This window comes from Vipera ursinii (assembly GCF_947247035.1).
Source record: "Vipera ursinii genome assembly, chromosome: 1".
In the NCBI taxonomy this organism is placed as follows: Eukaryota; Metazoa; Chordata; class Lepidosauria; order Squamata; family Viperidae; genus Vipera; species Vipera ursinii.
In genome coordinates this window covers 145,980,636-146,000,132 of record NC_139512.1, presented here as the reverse complement: position 1 = coordinate 146,000,132, position 19,497 = coordinate 145,980,636, and the positions used below count along the sequence as shown (strand labels likewise).

The following is a 19,497-nucleotide window of genomic DNA, read 5'->3' as shown; positions in this document are numbered from 1 at the left end:
CATGTTCATGATGACACTCATGAAAGCTTTAGAAAGGCCATAAATCTGAACTAAATCCTACGTTGCAATTTGCTTTCTTACCCCCAATGGATAAAGATTTCTAAAAGCACATTTTCCTTGTTTTATCTTAATGCCATATTTATAAATTATTATAAATTATAACCTCATTCCCAGCATCGTATGTTGGTTCATATATTGGATTTTCTTCTGTACAATTTTTCAATGCCTGATTAATTTCTGTAGATTTGCATTATATCACAATACTGCACTAGATTTAATAGGGCCTGTTTTCTACGTCAGTGAAGAATATGGCATATTAATATGCTTATTTCTATTTAACTTAAAATTAACACTACAGGTTCAGAATATGAATATGAATAAGAAGGAAACAGAATGCTCAATTACTTCCTTAAAGAAATGAATCACAAATTACACAACTGTTAATACCTATTTCTGTTTGTTTCTCTTAGCTTAGAATTATGTTATCTTTGTTTTTAATGTGAAAATGTTTATGCAAATGTTTTGATGCAAATAATTTGCAGAATGTGGGCTGTACGAATCAAGATTGTATCTTAGCATTAAGGCATGTGAACTAGTTTGTGAGATATGTCAATTTGCATCAAAATGTGACTATGTGAACCACTTACTGATTAATATTTATACCATCATGAAGACAATTCTGGTTTCTTTTTATTTCCCACAAGACGTAGATAACAGTTTTCAAATTATTTCCAACATGTGTAACTTTCTTGTTTCTTAGAAATAAAGCTAACTAGAAAGAGATGCCACTGATTTCTCTCTAAAGGTAAAGGTAAAGGTTCCCCCGCACATGCGTGCTAGTCGTTTCCGACTCTAGGGGCCGGTGCTCATCTCCGTTTCAAAGCCGAAGAGCCAGTGCTTGTCCGAGGACGTCTCCGTGGTCATGTGGCCGGCATGACTAGACACCAAAGGCGCACGGAACGCTGTTACCTTCCCACCGGAGTGGTCCCTATTTTTCTACTTGCATTTTTACGTGCTTTCGAACTGCTAGGTGGGCAGAAGCTGGGACGAGTAACAGGCGCTCACTCTGCTACACGGCACTCGGGATTCGACCCACCAAACTGCCGACCTTCTGATCGACAAGCTCAGCGTCCTAACCCACTGAGCCAAAAAAATGGCATTTACTGTGTATTTCAGGAATGTTCTTTCATCTCAGGGGCTACGTGAGACGAAGAACGCTTTCCTGATTAATAGTAACCAGGATTTTAATCCACAACTTTACAAGGGATAGATTTTTAAAAACTCCTCATCAGAGAATAGGGGTATACTATTAATAAAGGTCATATTAAAATCAGTGCTCAGAATGACTGCTCAGAATAACTTAAGAGTCATGGATAAAGGCAGTAGATAAAATCTGTATGCAAGAAAGAAGAGACAGCATATCTGAGCAGATGGAAGTGTTAAATGGTTTGAAAATCATGTTTATTTTAACTATTTCCTTTACATTTTTTTCAAGCACTGTTTCCCAGTCTTCAGTTCAAAGCAAAAGTCTCACAAAAGAAACCATCCAACTGCATTGCACTGAAACATGAAAACACTATGTTTATTATTCCTAAAATCAACTGGAGGGGAGGGGGGGAAACAGGCAAGGTCTCTTAATCATTGTCGATCCATTTGCCTGTATGCTATAGATGTGAGTAGAAGGGCAGTCTCTTAGATGCATCACACAACAGATCTCCTTTCCAAAGAAACTGAAGAGTTCTGACCTCCCATGGTGACATCTGTGCATGAAGGTCCCCAAAAGGCTATTCCTAAGCACATTGATTTGTGCTTTAGATTGTAAGCCGCCCTGAGTCTTCGGAGAAGGGCGGGATATAAATGGGATTTTTTTTAAAAAAGTGCTTTTTCAAAAGGCAACTGGGTTTTCTTTGTTTTGCTTGAAGGTGTTTCACTTCTCATCCAAGAAGCTTTTTCAGTTCTGAAGAATGAACTGTACAACCTTCTTGGATGAGAAGAGACATGTCTTCAAGCAAAAAAAAAAGAAAAAGAAAGTCCAGTTGCCTTTTGAAAAAGCGCTTTTGGGACAACAGTGACCTGGATGATTGAGCTTCTCAGTAGACACTGTCTCAACGCTGCTAACATCGGGCGTTCTTGCTTTGACGACAGATGGAAATGCAGCCATTTTCTCTACTGCTTTTAGAATTAGTTGCTGCTGGGAGGGGGAATAGGGATGAGAGTCCAGCTAGTCATAACAATAATAACTCAATCGTGGGAACCCAAGGACATCGGGCCCAGAGCTGTTATTGTTTTGGCGGGCTGGAGAGCTGGGTAGGAAGCCCGCGCTTCAAGCTAATTGGGGAATGTGATTTATAACTGTTTATTGGAGGAGGAAATTGCACTTTGTTACTTTGCATCCAGGGGAGGGGAACTTAGTTTCTGGTTTCAACTATGTAGTGCCGATACTTTGTTTCTCGAATAAAAGATTCTTTAAGGTAAATAATGCCTCGAAGTTCTTTTGAAGAGTTTCATCTGTGGGAACCATGACACACTGTGCACGAATGGCATAGTCATGAGTACTCTCAAAAGAAATGCTGCTGGCCATAACTATCCATCTGCTCTTCTATTTGCCCACTAAGGTGAGCATCAATGAAGATAAAGGACCCTTCACCTGAATCAGAATAATTTCTGAATGAAAGATGCCTCTTTGAAGCCAATTGTGGGAAAAAAATTTGAGAGCTTCGTATTGCATTCTCTGATGCATACATTTCTAACTAGCTACGTGGGAAACCATTCACTGAATCATAAACCAGGCAAGTGTGAGTTGTAAAATGTAATAGTCGGTTATAAAACCATATAACGCAGAATTATTCTCCTACCAACATCCTGAGTGCACACAGATAAAAAATTAATGACTGCAGAGAATCCATTACTCTGCTGAGAATATAATTTCCTCCTATTTATTCACAACAGTCAGCAAGCCATTTCCTCGATTTTTACTTCACAACTCAGCTTCTTTTCTTTCTTTTCTACAAACAAATGAAGAATTTTTGGAAGTCCTGGCTTTGGGAAGAATATTTTAATTGCAGATAATATGTTCTTACAAATTAGAATTGTTTTCAGATAAAGATTTGCTCTGCCATAAAAACCACCCAACTTGCTTGTCGGAGCTAACCCACTTTGAAAATGGTTCTATAACTTGCAGAAGAGTAGTTTAAGGACTTTCCATCTGGTGAAATTGGAAGACAACCTCTGGACTAAGCAAGTAAAGGGATAGCAGGAATTTATAACAATAGAAACCTAGTTTATTAAATTCATGAAGGCATTCCCAAGAGCATGGCACCTATTAACTTCTGAATTTCCTGTGCTTGAAATTCAGGCATGAATAAAATAGGACAAATGTATATTGGAAAGAGATGTATCGTCGTATTGCTGGTTTTTAAATTTCCAAGGATTACAAGCAAACCTCCATTGTTAGTGCAGGCACTCATCAATTGTTCAAAGGAAAAACATTTTTAATAAATGCACACACAGTGTTTCTACTCAACCTTTTTCCACCAATAAATCAGTCTAATGTCCATAGAATTTCCTTAGTCACAGTTTATAAATAGCTTCTATCCAATACATTAAACAACTAATTTCAATATACTGTGCTATACAGGTAGTACTTGATTAGCAACTGCCTTGGTCAATGACTGCTCACAGTTACGAACTTGATGAATAAGTAGCTTTGTAACCAATGTCTGCATTTATCACCTTCATAGCAATTCAGTCACATGTTCTCCATTACAGTCAATCAGTCTGCATTGTCATAAGCACCATTGATTTTTTTCACTTAATGACCACTTTGATTAACAATAGAGTTACCAGTCCCAACTGTGACAAGTTAAGTGAGGACTACTTGTTTGTGCTTTTGATAATCCAGAATGTAAACTGCCTAGTTTGGGTTTGCATAATGTGCGAATTCTACCATAACAGCTTGGTGTTTTTCGTATGCCAGACCTATGACTTATTCAAGAAGCTACAACTGAAACAAACCAAGTAACATTAAAAACATCACTGTGATTAAAAAGCCTATTTGTTTAAATCAGGGTGCGTTTATCTGCTCAATCTGCTGGAAGACAACTGAGCACAAGAAAGTGCTTGGAAATGTCAAACCACTTTGAATTGACATCTTTGCACAAGAGATAATTTTTATTTTAATTCCATTTATATCCCGCCCTTCTCCGAAGACTCAGGGTGGCTTACAAGCTTAGCAGTATAATAAATGCTACCTTTCCCAATTTGATGTTTTTGGATGTACTGGACTACAACACGCGTCATCCCTAGACAAGAAAGTTGAGAAAGTTGAAATAAGAGATTCTTTGCAATATTGGACAGCAAAAACTGGAATCATTATAGTTTGTGAACAAATGAGATAGATTATTAGTTCATCTGTGTCCGGAGATTATGCTCCTTATTAACAAAGGTTCTACACATTCAAGAAAAGCTTATTCTACAGAACCTTGAATTGAGTATAGTCAAGTTTGATTTTTAACATCATAGCCACATCCAGATAAGTCTCTTGGATAATAGTGAAGAAATGGTTTGCCACTGTTTTTGTCTAGAATTTTTTTAAAAAAAATATTTCTTGCTCTAGCATACTGCTTTTGAGATTGCCTTTATTTTTTTCAAATACTAAGCAGGGCCAATGCTGGTTACATAACTCAATGTGATTCAATGCTGCCATTTACTTTGGTTTAGGACACTGAAGAAGGTCATAGAAAAGTACAGAGGCAAGCATACCCATTTAGTTATCTTTAAGGCCTTTTTTTCAGTTGCCCTTCTTCTCTAGTTCTCCTTTTTCTGTCTTTTCATATTATCTATTTTCTTCAGGACAATCATGATTTAAGGGGAAGATCTAATTCAGGGGTGTCAAACTCAATTTCATTGAGGGCCGCATCAGCATTGCGGTTGCCCTCAGGGGGCCGGGTCGGTATGGCCTGGGTGGGCGTGGCCTACTGGGTGGGCGTGGCTAGAGTGCGTATGGCCTACTGGGTGGGCGTGGCCAGCTCTACATCGTTCGCATCAAGGGTGCCTATGGGGTCCTGGGCAGGAGTGGGACAGATCTGAGGGTCTCTGGCAGAAGGAGGGTCTCTGGGCCAGGGCCAAGGCAGCGGGGGCCGTTCCCTCACTGTTTCCAGGATGGCTTCACGGGCCACATGAAACCACTTCGTGGGCTGGATCTGGCCCCCGGGCCTTGTGTTTGACATGTCTGATTTAATTTCTCCATTTATGTTTCTCCTGATAGTTTTGAGGTCCTTAGAAAACATTAACCCTCTGTCCAGTTTTTCCCACAAGCACCACAGCTACGTATCTGTTGTGTCAGACTCACTTTTTGATTTATCATCCTTGATTGCTTCTGAACAACATGGTGCCTAAGTCTAAGCAGCTTGAGGCTTTCATTATGGTGTGAATTTTAATTAAAAGCTGGGAGACTAAGAGTGGCTGAGTTCCTACAATAATTTTTCCAATTGCTTATGACTAACTACAAATGACACTGCTTTTCTCTAGACTAGAGCAAGATAATTATTCCATTTATGTTTTCTTTCCTCTCCTCTTCCAACTCAATCAGTTTCCACGCCCATAGTTTACTACTCTTTCCAGGGCATCTATTTCCACCTGTTATTTGACAAACTTCATTCACTTTTATTTTTGTCTTTAACCATATTTTAGAACTTGACTATTACTCTATGCCAGTTGATGAATAAAGTAAATCTCTTCTGTAAATGTAGCATATGTTATATTATACAGTGGTACCTTGGTACTCAACTGCTTGTAAACTCATCAACTTTGGTACTCAACACATTCTGATGTGAAAATTTTATCCTGGTACTCATCATTTGTTTGGTACTCAGAGCACAAGCTAGAATGTGTCAGTGTCGGCTGCCTTGTGACTCACTACATTATTCCTTAAGGGAAAATTTTGTTTGGTATTCATTGTTTTGAGTACTCATCATGCCTCCCGGAACCAATTAAGGATGTTACTTTAATTGGTAACTGTACCATTGTAATGTCTGGTCTTTTTGACCTGGATATTGTCTGAGTTAGTTTGGAAGAGATTTCTCCCCTGGTTAGTTTGGAAGAGAGATTCCACCCACCCACCCCCATTGAATCATGGTAAGAACATCCTCTCTGGAACCCATTATTAGAAACCAGGTAGCATTCTCACGCATGAGAATGAAGAAGTTGTGTCCTGGCACAGCACCTGATACATTTTTAGCAGCACGTTATTTGTACAGTTATTTATCCAATGCATTTTAAACAGAGAAATTAACAAACTGGCAAAAACAGGGAGAAAAATCCCTAGGTTTTTTTCCCCACAAGTGAAGAATCTGCTTCCCCACCCCCATCGACCAAGTGTTGATCCATTACTTGCAACATGAATTGACCAATTGGCTTGTCGCCTGAGCTTGATGTCGTGAGCTGAGAGAGAATGACTGTCCCAAAGTCACCCAGCTGGCTTTCATGCCTAAAGTGGGACTAAAACTCAGTTTCCTGGCTTTGCAGGATGCAATGAATGCATCTGCTCTCTAAGAACAATGGTTAAATAATTTAACTAGGGAATTGAGGACTTTCTTTATAATGGAAAAACAAAAAAAGAAACACCAATTTCTCCTATCTGAGTGAATGCAACTTGGCTTACGTTAGTCTGATTTTTATTCTGGCAGTAATTCACTTAGCATCTGAGTCTGCTGGACTAAACAAAACTTAAGTGACATGAAAGCTTGTGGAGTTGATACAAAGAATCTCACTGCAGATGCGTAAGCAATTGCTGCTCAGCAAGAACTGGGAGAGCTTAAGAGGCTGTGAAACAAATAATAAAAAAGGCAGAACAAAACAAGATAGAATATCAGCTATATTTTTCTAGTACAACAGAAAATAGTCTGGAGTCAGGATTTTCTTTGTAAATCCCTTCCTCCCTCCCTCCCTCCAACATTAAAAATTTTGAGTGAACTTTTCTAAAAAGGCAGTTCATTTAAAAAGCTCTAAATAATTCAGACAGAAAGTGGAAAATAATGTTCAAATATTTTTCATTATATGTTAATTTGGGCTGAAATGCTTTTCTATAAGGGGTTTAAAGCAAGCTTACAAATCTTGACTTGTTTTGAAATCCATAAACATGGTATAAGAGAGAGTTACATTTTAAAACAGAATTGTTATCCCATGCCACTGAATGAAGAGCAAAGATGCTGCATGTATATTTCGGCTGATTTAAGGATTGTAGGCTTTATCTAATGTGTAAATGGGCCAGAGTATTAGTATTTTTTGACTCCCATCATTATTTTTCTTTCCCTTTGATAAGAGTCTACGCTGAAGACTAAGATGTTTGCAGAAAGAACCATCTTTATGATTTTGGTTGACCCCAATGATCCTCAAGTGGGAAAATGCACACCATGGATTGGACCCAGAAGTATTCTAACAAAGTACACATGGCAACCTTAATGGAGTCTTAAAACTAACATAAACAATAGAATATAATTACACAATGCCCACATGCATATAAATATTCTTCTAGGAAAATGAGGGTATTTTCTTTGTATCGTGTTTTTGGATAGAGTGACTGAAAGGTCCAGAACGAATGCTGTACATTACAGAAACTCTTGTATCCATTTCCCCAATATGATATCCTCTTTAAATGTCCTGGGATTGTTTCCATTTAGTAGATATCTGGATTTTTGCACCTGTCAGACAATTCTCCTATTTACTCACATTTTTATGTATCTTTCGAACCAGTCAGTCCATAAGTCTCAATAGGATCACCAGCAATGTCTGTTCTCTTTCTGTTTAAAATTGCCTTTCAGTGCTTCAGTCTTCCGTTAGAGGGCATGAAAGAGCTGTGCGACGGGTTCCAAAGCTTTTCCCTCTTCCCCCCCCTCCCCCTTAGCAAGCTACTGGCTGAATAACCAAGAGGATGGACCAGCCAATCTCAAAGTCCCTAAGGGAAAGATCACATGAGTCCTGAAAACAAGAACACCCCTTAATCACATGATTATATGCTCTCTCATCCATTTCTGTTTTAGCTGCTAAAGGTCCTCTTAGCAGATTGCTATTAAGAAGAAGGAACAGGCAAGATCAATCCTTTGCTTATTTTAGTACCGTTGTGGTCTGTGGCCCTGCCTAACTATCACCTTCATTCATATAACCTGGCCTGTTATTCAGGTTTCACTTTATGAATCTGTAATGCTCCAAACAGAAAGAGTTTTCTTTGGGAAAACATCAGGGTCCTCGCAAAGGAAAGAAAAAGAAAACATTGTATCTTCTGAAGCAGCACCAAGCATAGCTTGCTTCCGCCCTGCCAATCCAGGATATATGTATGGACAAGGCATTTGAAGAATGCGGACACTTGCTTTGATGTTAGTTTTAAAAAGGGGGGGAGGGGGTGTCCTCATGTCATTCCAGAATCATTAGAAGATATATGGTTTTCTACTCCTCTTCTATAATGTCTGCATTTTCTAACAAAAAACCTGTAAAGTTTCCTTCAAGTCAAGCTTAACTCTGCAATTTCACGGACACATCCATATTAGTTTTCTTGGAATCCAGGTTGCAATGGGTTCCCTTTGCCTTCTTCTTTCACCTCCCAGTCCTAAGGCTTAATGGAGGTTTCCCATCTGTACATTAACCAGAGCTGACGCTGCTTAACTTTCCAGATCAGTAGGATATTGCTCTAGTAATCTCTAATAATATTTTTTTTTTGAATTGGACTACTTGTTCCCATTTCTTTTGTTTTTAATAGGAGTAACAATCATATGGGGCTATGAGATTTTGGAATGAAAAATACTAACTGTGTTGAAATGGAGATTTTCGTTTTCATTCTTCAGGTCTTAAAAATAGCACTGAGTCACAGTCACAGAATCCAACTTCGTTTGCACAATGGGTTGTTCTCGTCATCATCTCTCCTAACTTGCACATCCTACTTCTATGGACTGAGGATCCTTGTCATTTTAGAAACTAGATTTTCCACACTTATTTCCAAAGAGGCTTTATAAGATCCCTGTTTCTTTTGATCAGTCATTTTTTTTTAAAAAGCCCAGAACTAATTTCTTTACCAAATCCAGCCTTTTTGACCTCCTTTCCTGATTTCACAGAGATTCCAGGCCACAATCCAAAAGCCATTTGAAAAACACGCTGCCTGTCAAAGTCCAACAGGATCGTGTCAGAACGGGGTGCAAACTGTACACCAATTTTTGGGAGAACAGCTTGAGCCGTGGGCTGCAGCTGCACTGCTGGACCTATAAAAACATCACACACCAAATGCTTCATCTAAATCTCTTTATGAAGTTTCTGTTTCATGGCTGCTCTTTATTCCCACTGGTAATCACTCAAAAATGAGTCAATAGGTCAGCCATAAACAGGCTTCAGGAGAAGAGGAACATTCCAACATGTAGAAGCCTTAAAACAGAAGAAGCTGACAACAAGGAGGCTTTAATTTCTGCCTCACCAAACTGATGAGGAAACGGGAAAGCAAGAATGGGACTTTCTGTCTATCCGATCAAGAAGATTCGCTGGACCAAGGTGCTTCAGGACCCTACCATGCCAATGTATTTCTCCTATTTTCCCATTCCCATTAGTCTTCTCAATCCTGCTATCGGTGTACCTGCGGACTCTGAAACTGCTGAATTTTAATCTGAAACGTACTGCGAATAAGTGCAATTAAATTTAAATTTACCGACAAAGAATTAAAGGGAGACTAGTATAGCTATTTCGAGCTGTACTAGTCTCCCTTTAATGCTTTGTCTGTGAAGGCTCCTAGAATGGGGCTGAAAGGTGGAAGCGGAAGCAGTATGCTCCGTCCCATATTTGGGGTAGACCAGGTTGCCCTGATAGGCCGGTCTCATTGGAAAACACTTAAGTGCAATTAAACGTAGCTGCATGGGTGACACTGTTGGGGCCCCAATTGTATACAGGTAGTCCTTGACTTACAACCAGGACTGAGCCCAAAATTTCCATTGCGAAGCAAGACGGTTGTTAAGTGAGTTTTGCCCAATTTTATGCCTTTTCTTGCCACAGTTGTTAAATGAATCACTGCAGTTAATAACACGGTGGTTAAGTGAATCTGGCTTCCCCATTGACTCTGCTTGTCAGAAGATCACAAAAGGTGATCACATCACCCTAGGACACGGGCGACCGTCAATAAACACATGTCAGTTGTCAAGCATCCAAGTGTTGATCACAAAACCATGGGGATGCTATAATGGTTGTGTGAAAAACAGTCCTAAAGCACTTTTATTCAGGCTGTTGCAACTTCAAACGGTCACTAAACAAATGGCTGAAGTCAGGGACTACCTGTAGTTTATTTGTTTCTTGTATTTTTCATATAATTCTTGCATTCTACCTGAATCCTGCCAGCTGGTGGTGTAAGGTGTAAGGAAAAAATGCAACTTGTGTGGGTTTTTAATTCTAAAGAGGCTGGCTATTGATAAACATGTCCAAGGAAATGAGTTGCATACAGCAGGTTAAACAATTTGCCGCTGCGTCTCAGTAAACTATGGTATATTTCTAAAACATACAATGGTTTAAATGTTCTGCGTAGAATTATTAATAAATGTTCTGTGTAGAATAATTAATAAATGTTCAAGCTGATAGTTCTGCAATTCCAAAATTATTTGACAATTGCCTCTACAGCATATATAGGCAGTGGTGGGATTCAGATATGTGAACAACCGGTCCTCTGTGAGGATGCCACTTGCAGAAGTCCATTCTGGGACTGGGCAACAAAAAATTAGCTACCAGCTCTGCCGAAGTGGTGTGAACTGACTGAATCCCACCACTCTATATAGGGCATACCCCACACAGCCGCAATTTTAAGTTATTAAATTTTGGTTGTATCCTTGTTAACTTCTGACAAACTTTCTGGCTCAGTTTCAAAACTGCTAAACCTGGAAGCAAACTTGCCCAGTCTAGTCCTCTTTTTTAAAGTCTTCAACAACAGTCAACACGAGATTAATGATTTCTTATTTTTAGATAATATTTTTTTAAAAAAATATTTGCTTCACCTCTCCACAGCTGGATATAAGAATTGAGGTATTCTCTTCTGACTAAGAACTTCTTTAATTAATGGACAGTGAACAAAAAAATAAACCCATTTCCCACCAAAATTCTGATTTCATTTTTTTTAATCTACCCCTAGATTGAATATATCTCATCTAGGATCAGTTCTGTTAAGCCCTAGTAAATCAAAACATGATTACAAGTAGTCTTTAATGCTACTAATGATACTGGGGCTGGGAACTTATTGAGTAAGAACTCGCAAAGTGAAACATCACAATTTTGCAATTTTACTTTAACTTTAGGGGGTTTTTTAACAGAATTGCGAAGGTCATAAATGAGAGAACCGTTGCAAAGTTGATCACCGCTGTAACTGTGAACAGTCACTAAACAAGGCAGTTGTTAAATGAGGACTACCTATGTTAAGTCATACCACTTTCTCAGGGGTAAGCAACCTCGGCTCTTTTATGACTCATGGACTTCAACTCCCAGAAGTCAGCATAGCTGACTCAGGAATTCTGGGAGTTGAAGTCCATGAGTCATAAAAGAGCCGAGGTTGCTTACCTCTGACCTAAATTAAGCATGGTGGCTTCACCTGTGCAAAAACCAGGTAGAGAAGAGCTCCAGGCACGGGAAATCACAGCCAACAACCTCACAAAGTAACTGAATGAACTAAAGTTTGTGGTGATCATATCATTTTCACTGGTCAAGAAAGAAGAAGAAGTGAAACCCTGTGCTGTATGTTTGGAATGTCAATCCGTTTCTTTCCTATGTCGCACAGAAATAATGCCAGGAGGACAAAAAAAGACCCCCAAACCCAAATCCAGAATGAAAAAAAAACCCTAAAAGCTATTCAAGTACACAGATCGGAAGGATGCTTTGAATTAGGGCTTCCGCTCTGAGCTGCTCTGAAGAAGTGATGCAATTCAGGTGGATTTTAGAAAATGTTATTTCAACTATTTTCTCCCCTGCTGTTTTGTGTCTGCTGCTAACCAGTCAGCATCGGCATCTTGAGCATTACATATTCTGCAGCTTCTAAGCCTCTTCTCCAAATGGACAGCTACTTCTTTTTTGCCTAGGACCAAAATGGTCTTCAGGCATAATCATCATGATGGGAACTATGATCATTACAGAGTAAGCCTACATGTGATGTTTGCTTTAGAGTGGGAAAAACTGAACACGAAACACAACTGGCTCATCTTTGGCAAATGGCTAAAGTAAAGGCATATTTCCCACACAGCTGCTGTACACCCCAAAGCACTGTGTGTGTGTGTGTGTGTGTGTGTGTGTGTGTGTGTGTGTAGAGAGGGAGAGGGAGGGAGGGAGAAAGAGAGAGCTTAGGGGAGAGACTTTTCAGTCAAGCAAAAATCAAAGATAATTCTATTTTTGTGTCTCTGGAATCACCAATTATTGGCAATAGGAAAAACGCTCCTTGCTTTCTAGTCAACAATAAACAATTATGTGCGTTAAGAGACAGATCATTGGTGCTGGTACAAGGCAGCTTCCTACGTTCCTATTATCACAACCTTGGAACAGTGTTTGTAAAATCAGCTTAGGAGACTCTGTACCTTAAAGTGCCTTTCGGCTGCTACACTTACCTGATCACAGATCAGCTCCCACTTCTTCTCATTGTCGTATTGTCTGAGTAGCCTTGCTTTGTCAGGAGGCAAGTTCATGGCATTCTGTCAAGAAAGAGAAAGCAAATATGGGTGACCACAACAGGCTGATAGTTTAGAGAGGTTGCATATGAATAAGCGTAAATGAGCAGAACAACATGGTTGCAGTTATGTGCTTTTTTTTTTCAAATTCATGGTTAACGGAGTATATCCAAAGCTTTCCAGGAAAAAGAAATTGCAAAAAAAGCAATGAAAGATTCCTTCTCTTCCCCAGCCTCTAATCTAAGGTGACTCATGTTAAACAATGTCAAGGTTGAGAGGTTTTTTTCACGTCAGCTGAAACTAAGAATGAAGTTGTGGGTAATTCAATGAGAGTTGCTTTTTCTTCTATCCTATTACTACTACATAAAATGCTCAATAACAAATGCCTGCTTTTATCTACTTAGAGGTGCAAGACTGAAATCCATGCACAATTCATAGTTAAAGTAGTATAAGATCTGATTCGCCACCAATGTATACAACATTTAAAAAGAGAGCCACATAAATATGTTGCAGCAAGAGAGGAAACAGGCTTGTAGTACAGGCAGAAGTAAACAGATTTATTGCGATGTACATTTGTGGATGAGATTCCATTTTAACCAAAGTAAATTAGTGCTCCAAATGGGATTCACTTAAATAGCTCCTTATATATAGTATCACAGTTATCAAAGTTGCAAGTTTAATGAAAATACACAGTGATGTGTATATTTGCTTAAGATAACATGCAAAGAACATTATAGAGCAGGGGTGTCAAACTCGCTGCGTAACGTGACGTGTCGCAACTTTTTTCCCCTTGCCAGAGCTGGGGTGGGCACGGCTTCCACGTAACGCATCCGGACTGTGGGCCAGCAATTTGACACCCCTGTTATAGAGCATATGGAAGAACAAGTGTTGTTAAGAGGAACTGTATCCCATAGAGTTCCAAAATAAAACCGCATCTACTTAAAACAAAAAACAAAAAACCTAGTGTAGTAAAGAAAAGAGAAACAATACAGAAACAAGAAATTTCACAAAAATTTCAATTGCATATATCAGGTCAGACATTCCCTTTTATATACAGTTATGCCTGTATTTAATTTACTGGGAGGGGTGAGAATTGGAGAGACTATAATCAGATAGGGTTATATAAAATTTTGCATGGTTTCTCCCTGCTTTACTACTATTACATTGGTTTTCATCAACCTGGGGCTCTAAAAACAACTGCCAGAATTTGTAATAAAACACACATGAATGAAATAGGATGGCAGGTTAGGAAAGGAAATACAAAGCTCTCTCTCTCCCCCTCCCCCCTTTCAATCTAATCTAATCCAATCCAATCCAATCATCTATCAGGAACTCCAGGTTCTGAAGAATCTTCTGTTTAAATACTTTTTCCTGGGAAGACAAAGCAGGAAAGGGCTGTTCTATTTTTTTTCCAAATCTGCTCATGAATTCTGTAAAACCTTTAATTGGTTCCTGCTATGTTTTTATACTAAACCAACAAATTAAGTTGTAGCTCTGGAACCTGTTTCTTCAAGGATGAAAGCTGATGATCTCCAGATGTTTTACATACATGTGACGTAATCCCTGACTATTAGCCAAATATAGAAAATGTATAGTCCAAATTATATTGAGGGTACCAAATTACACTATTCCTAATCTAGCGATGTGATGTACGCTATATACAGCACTGCATAGAATTAATTCCTTTACATTTTTGGACCTCACTAAATGTACACTTTTTCCTTCCTATATAGCTCAGGCTACTGTTGTTAAAAGTACATAAAAATCTAGCCAGGTAAAATTAGGACAATTTTTTTCTTCCAAAGATAGGTCTTATTACTATATATATATATATATATATATATATATATATATATATATATATATATATATATATATATATATATATATATATATATATATATATATTGCGGATAAGCTGACCCTCAAATTTTTAACCGAAATGCCAGAGAAATGCATCATCTGCCAATAAACCGACCCTTACAATTTTTCTGTATGTTTATCAGTGGGTGGCACATTTTCCATGGTATTTTGGTTTAAAAAAAATCAAGGGTTGACTTATCTGCAGATGAGCTTATCCATGAGATATAGGTAAAGGTAAAGGTTCCCACACACATGCGTGTTAGTTGTTTCCGACTCTAGGGGCCAGTGCTCATCTCCGTTTCAAAGCTGAAGAGCCAGGCACTTGTCTGAGGACGTCTCCGTGGTCATGTGGCCGGCATGACTAGACGCCAAAGGCGCACGGAATGCTGTTACCTTCCCACCGGAGTGGTCCCTATTTTTCTACTTGCATTTTTACGTGCTTTCGAACTGCTAGTTTGGCAGAAGCTGGGACGAGTAACAGGCGCTCACTCTGCAATGCGGCGCTCGGGATTCAACCTGCCAAACTGCCGACCATCTGATCGACAAGCTCAGCTTCCTAACCCACTGAGCCACCGCGTCCCTATCTATGAGATATACATATGTATAAAATATACAGGCACTTTTTAAAAGCCAAGAGAAAATAAAAACCTACATAGGGATCGTGCAAACTTTACTTCTCTGTTGTGTTAATTCTTCTGCTGCAGTGCTGGCAAAGGAATAACTGTGGGCCTACATTTAAAATCTCACCAAAGAAATATCAGCATTAAAATGAGAACATATTAGTCTATTGCAAAGAAGAAGATTATGTTCTGATTTTGGCAGGTTCCTATATACAAACTGAGGTTAACAATTTAGTTCCTTGGCTTCTAATCTTTTGTCCATAATGATATGGCTCTTCTCATGTGAAAGCAACACAATGAAAGTAAATATTGACCAAAAAGCATCACTAATAAAATATTTAAAAGGAAATGATGGCAGGAAAACTTGTCCATTATTAATCAGCTCCCAATTCTGAATTTCATACAGTACATACAACTCCTTGTATCACTTCTGCCCTCTCTAGTAATGCTGGACTTTTGGCAGAAATATAGTCACTTCAGATCAGATCCAAAGTTTTCTCTGTGGGTATGCTGCCTTCTTTCCCCCAATTAATCTGAAAACAGATGGCTTCCTACCCATATTCTACTAGTACTGAAGGAAGCTTGCAGGACTACATCACCACGTGTCAAGAGTCACCGAAGCTTTGCTCTGATATGCCTGTAGTGGGGAATTCCTAGTCCTGAATTGCAATCCCAGCTGGCAGAGCCAATGGTCAGCTATGTTGGAGCTGTAGTCCTTCACATCCGTTTTTCCATTCAAACACGATGCCCTCACCTTTACAACCTGCTACTTTCCAAGATGTAAAAAGCAACAAACAGCATCTACCCTCAACCAGCAACAGCGCTAAGAATCTTCTCATGTGGAAATTACAATGAGCACATTAGTGTAGATAAGATTTCAAGGGGCCACAGCTGCACAAACATTGCCACCCGTATTACATAAGAACACTAGAATAAGAGCCCCTGATATCATGACAAATAGCTGTTCATTTAAAGCTAGAAATGCCAAAGGCAACATTTGGAAATAAACCTCTTGCCCTATGCAATGTGAAAGTCAGGGAATGCACGGCTCATAGTCAGAAATTCTAGGCAGATATAAGAAGCAGAATGAAAGCAGAATAATCCGCGTATTCTGCTTAATGCAAGATATTATCTCAGTTCTGAGAAACTGACTTCTCATCTGTGGTTTTCTGGTGTAAAATATTAGCCTAAAATGCTAATGCTTGTGGTTGAGATGCTAACATGTCAACCACAAGCTAACTAGAAGCTAACACTACAGGTGCCCCATAAAATGACAGAGCCAACCTTAATAGCATTTATTTATGCAATTTAATTTCAAAACAAACCGTATATATATTGACATGATTGTGTTCAAGTGAGTACTAGTGTCTTTTTATCTGCCTTTCGTCCAAGATAAACTCCAAAACTGACTGAAGTCCAAAGCTGACTGAAATAAAGTATATATAATCAAGCCACAAAACAACATTATGCTAATAACAATAGAGACCAGAAAGCCAGATCACTACAGCAACTGTCCCATCTTTCAGATTAAACTTTTATGCAAAGTTTGCACCCTTCTAAGGTAGTTTACTGCCTGGGGTGGGTGGGAGTGGGAAATTTCCTTGGTTGGATATTGGAGTACAACTCTATGATAACATTTCAGGAATTGCCAGAATAGTGAAATTCCACAGCAACAGAATTAAAGCGATGCAAGATGAATTACGACCAATGAGCCTCCAAATTTTTGTTAGCGATTTAAGCCAATACAGGCAGAAAATCGTCTTTGCATAATATACTTTTTGCAAAACGTCTCCTTAGGTTAAAAGTTGAGGAGAAAAGATCCATTGGCAGTTCTTATAAATCACAAAGGATCTTTCAAAACTGGTTCTACCCATTCGCCTACCTGGCTGGGAATTAGCAGTATTTTTTCAGGGAATCGCTTGTCTCAGATTTTCCAGTTAGAAAAGGAAGGGTTCCTTTTAGTGATTATAAAACCATCAGCTAATTTGGGGCTTTCCCCCCCCACCTTTTACTTTCTACTTTTCCAGAACTGCTTTCTTAACTTCTTTCCCACAAGTTTATTCCTTTGAATTTTACCAAGAAAGTTTTGCACCTCTTCCTGTACAGTGCTAAATGATTAATATTTTAGCCTGAAGATGTCTATGACTTATCCTCCTTCCTGTAATTCTACTGCCTGGAATTGAGTAACACTAGGAGTCATACTGTACTAAGCTGTAATCATCTTGATCTAAAAGATAAATGGGCAGCATCTACAAAGGCCTTCTCTTTGCCACACTAAAAAGAAGAAAAGTGACTAGACTTCATTTGATGGTACTGCATGCTACTTTCTCAGGTTCAAGAAATGTTCATCCTGACCCTGAGACTCACTAAGACCACCCAGGCAACCACATCACAAGTTTTATTTATTTTAAAAAGTAAGAGAGATCAGGAGTATGCATACACAGGAAGTAGACAGGATGATGGTCACTCCGTCCTGATTTGAAGCTGGCCCTTTTCAATATGTTGATGTCTCACCCATATACAAAGTTGTGGGGGGGTGGAGATTCAGTTGTGATTCCATGACACCATCTTCCCTGTTTTGATCCTTCCCCCCCCCCATGAACATAGTCAAGATAAATACACTAGATTCTTTCAATGTGTACCTATAAATCTGGAATATGAATATGAGCCCAACAAACTGAACAGTAACTAATCCTGATTTATTTCAACAAAATAGAAAAATGTTCCTAAAGCAGAAATTGTAAATGCACCAATTAGAAGAGTGCTCTAACAAGGTCACATAGACTGATATTCTTGAGCAGGGGTCAAAAAGAAAATACTTCTTTATGCTAGGCTGTTGAAGCAAAGTTTCAGCTAGAACGGTGCTTTCTGATAACCTGATATGATTCACATATCAACCACTATAAGATGTTTTGCTTTGAGTTTAGCACAGGGGTCTTCAAACTTGGCCTTGGCAAGGGGTCTTCAAACTTGGCAAACTTGTGGACTTCAACTCCCAGAATTCCTCAGTCAGCGTGCCTGGCTGAAGAATTCTGGGAGTTGAAGTCCACAAGTCATAAAAGGGCCATGTTTGAAGACCCCTGTTCTTGAGGATCAAGCATCCAATCTCACACTTACTCATTTTGCCTGTTTTACATGGGAACAAGGGGCCTCTTGATCAACTATGACTTTGGAAGACAATGCCGTGCTTCTTAAGTTATATATTTATTATTTTATTTATTTAATTTTATTGGCTGCCCAACTCCCATGGGTTCTTCTTAGGTTTCTCAATTCTATCCTGCGACAGCCAAAAGAGCCCAGCCCTCACAAAGCAGAAGAAGAAATGGCAGCTTACGGGAAACAAAAGATCTTGACTTTTATGAATTCTGGGAGCACAATATGGAATGAGGTTATAGTAGTTACTGCTAACGTGAAACTTGACACAGAGGATTACATTGGGGGAAAAGGAATATGCAATTTGTTAAACATTCCTGTCCTCCTAACAAGGAGATAAGCAATCCTCAGATAAATAACACTGCCTGTACAAAGTTATGGGGCAAAGCAATGGGGGAAGGCACCTGCTCACTTCATAAGCTCAAACAGCCTTCATAGTTCTGTATTTGAATTTTCGCCCTTTGAAAACAGAAATTCAGCCCCACATCTGTAATCCTGTCTTGTCTGTGAAATTGCTAGGTTCTTTTCCTCCCCTTTGATCTACTTAGATTTTAGATAAAAGGACCGGAAACTATTGCATTCCTAATGATCACCTGATTGTCTGGAGAATTGCTCACTCTATCAGTCCTATGTGTGTGACTCATATATTCTTTCTGGTGTTTCCCACTTTCCTATCTGAGCTTTTTCGGTTGAAAATATCTTCCCTCCAGGCCACTCACTCTTCTTGTTGGACTCTTGTTTTGTTATTTACAAACTTCCTCTTTTTCCCATTCCAATTGCTAAGTGATCGGGTAGAATGGAAGTATATATATATATATATATATATATATATATATACACATACATACATACATACACACACACACACACACTTTCTCGCCCATGGCTGAGAGACCTTGCTTTTAATCTTTCGTTGGATTGCATTCCAGGGATACACAAAGCTTCAAGGATAGGCAGAGGTATTGCTATTGACAACCAAATCACTAACACACCTTGAACTATGGCCTCCGAAGCTATGTCAGGCTATTAAAGAGACTCCCCTCACTGTATTGTCAGATCTCACTCAGATGTCGGGTTTTAAGGAAAAGGAACCGAGAATCACTCATATATCTCTCAATCAGTATTCAATAGGAGGCTCTGCTGAATAGCTCCTTGTTGGAGCTTGTAAATTAATCTCTTAAAAAAAATATGAAACTAGC

The 19,497-nt window shown here is 38.9% G+C and overlaps 1 protein-coding gene across 4 annotated transcripts in view; it reads right to left on the bottom strand.

The window, feature by feature from the left end:
* Window positions 1–19,497, bottom strand: part of FMNL2 (formin like 2) — a 195,134-nt gene that overhangs the window by 66,020 nt on the left and 109,617 nt on the right. For 3 of the 4 annotated variants that reach the window (XM_083350445.1, XM_083350446.1, XM_083350444.1), the window contains exon 2: window positions 12,603–12,686. In XM_083350445.1, the coding sequence (XP_083206571.1) occupies window positions 12,603–12,686 (84 nt within the window). Of the gene's footprint in view, window positions 1–12,602; window positions 12,687–15,700; window positions 15,872–19,497 lie in introns of those variants that run through there. The other variant, XM_083350447.1, reaches the window with a different exon arrangement.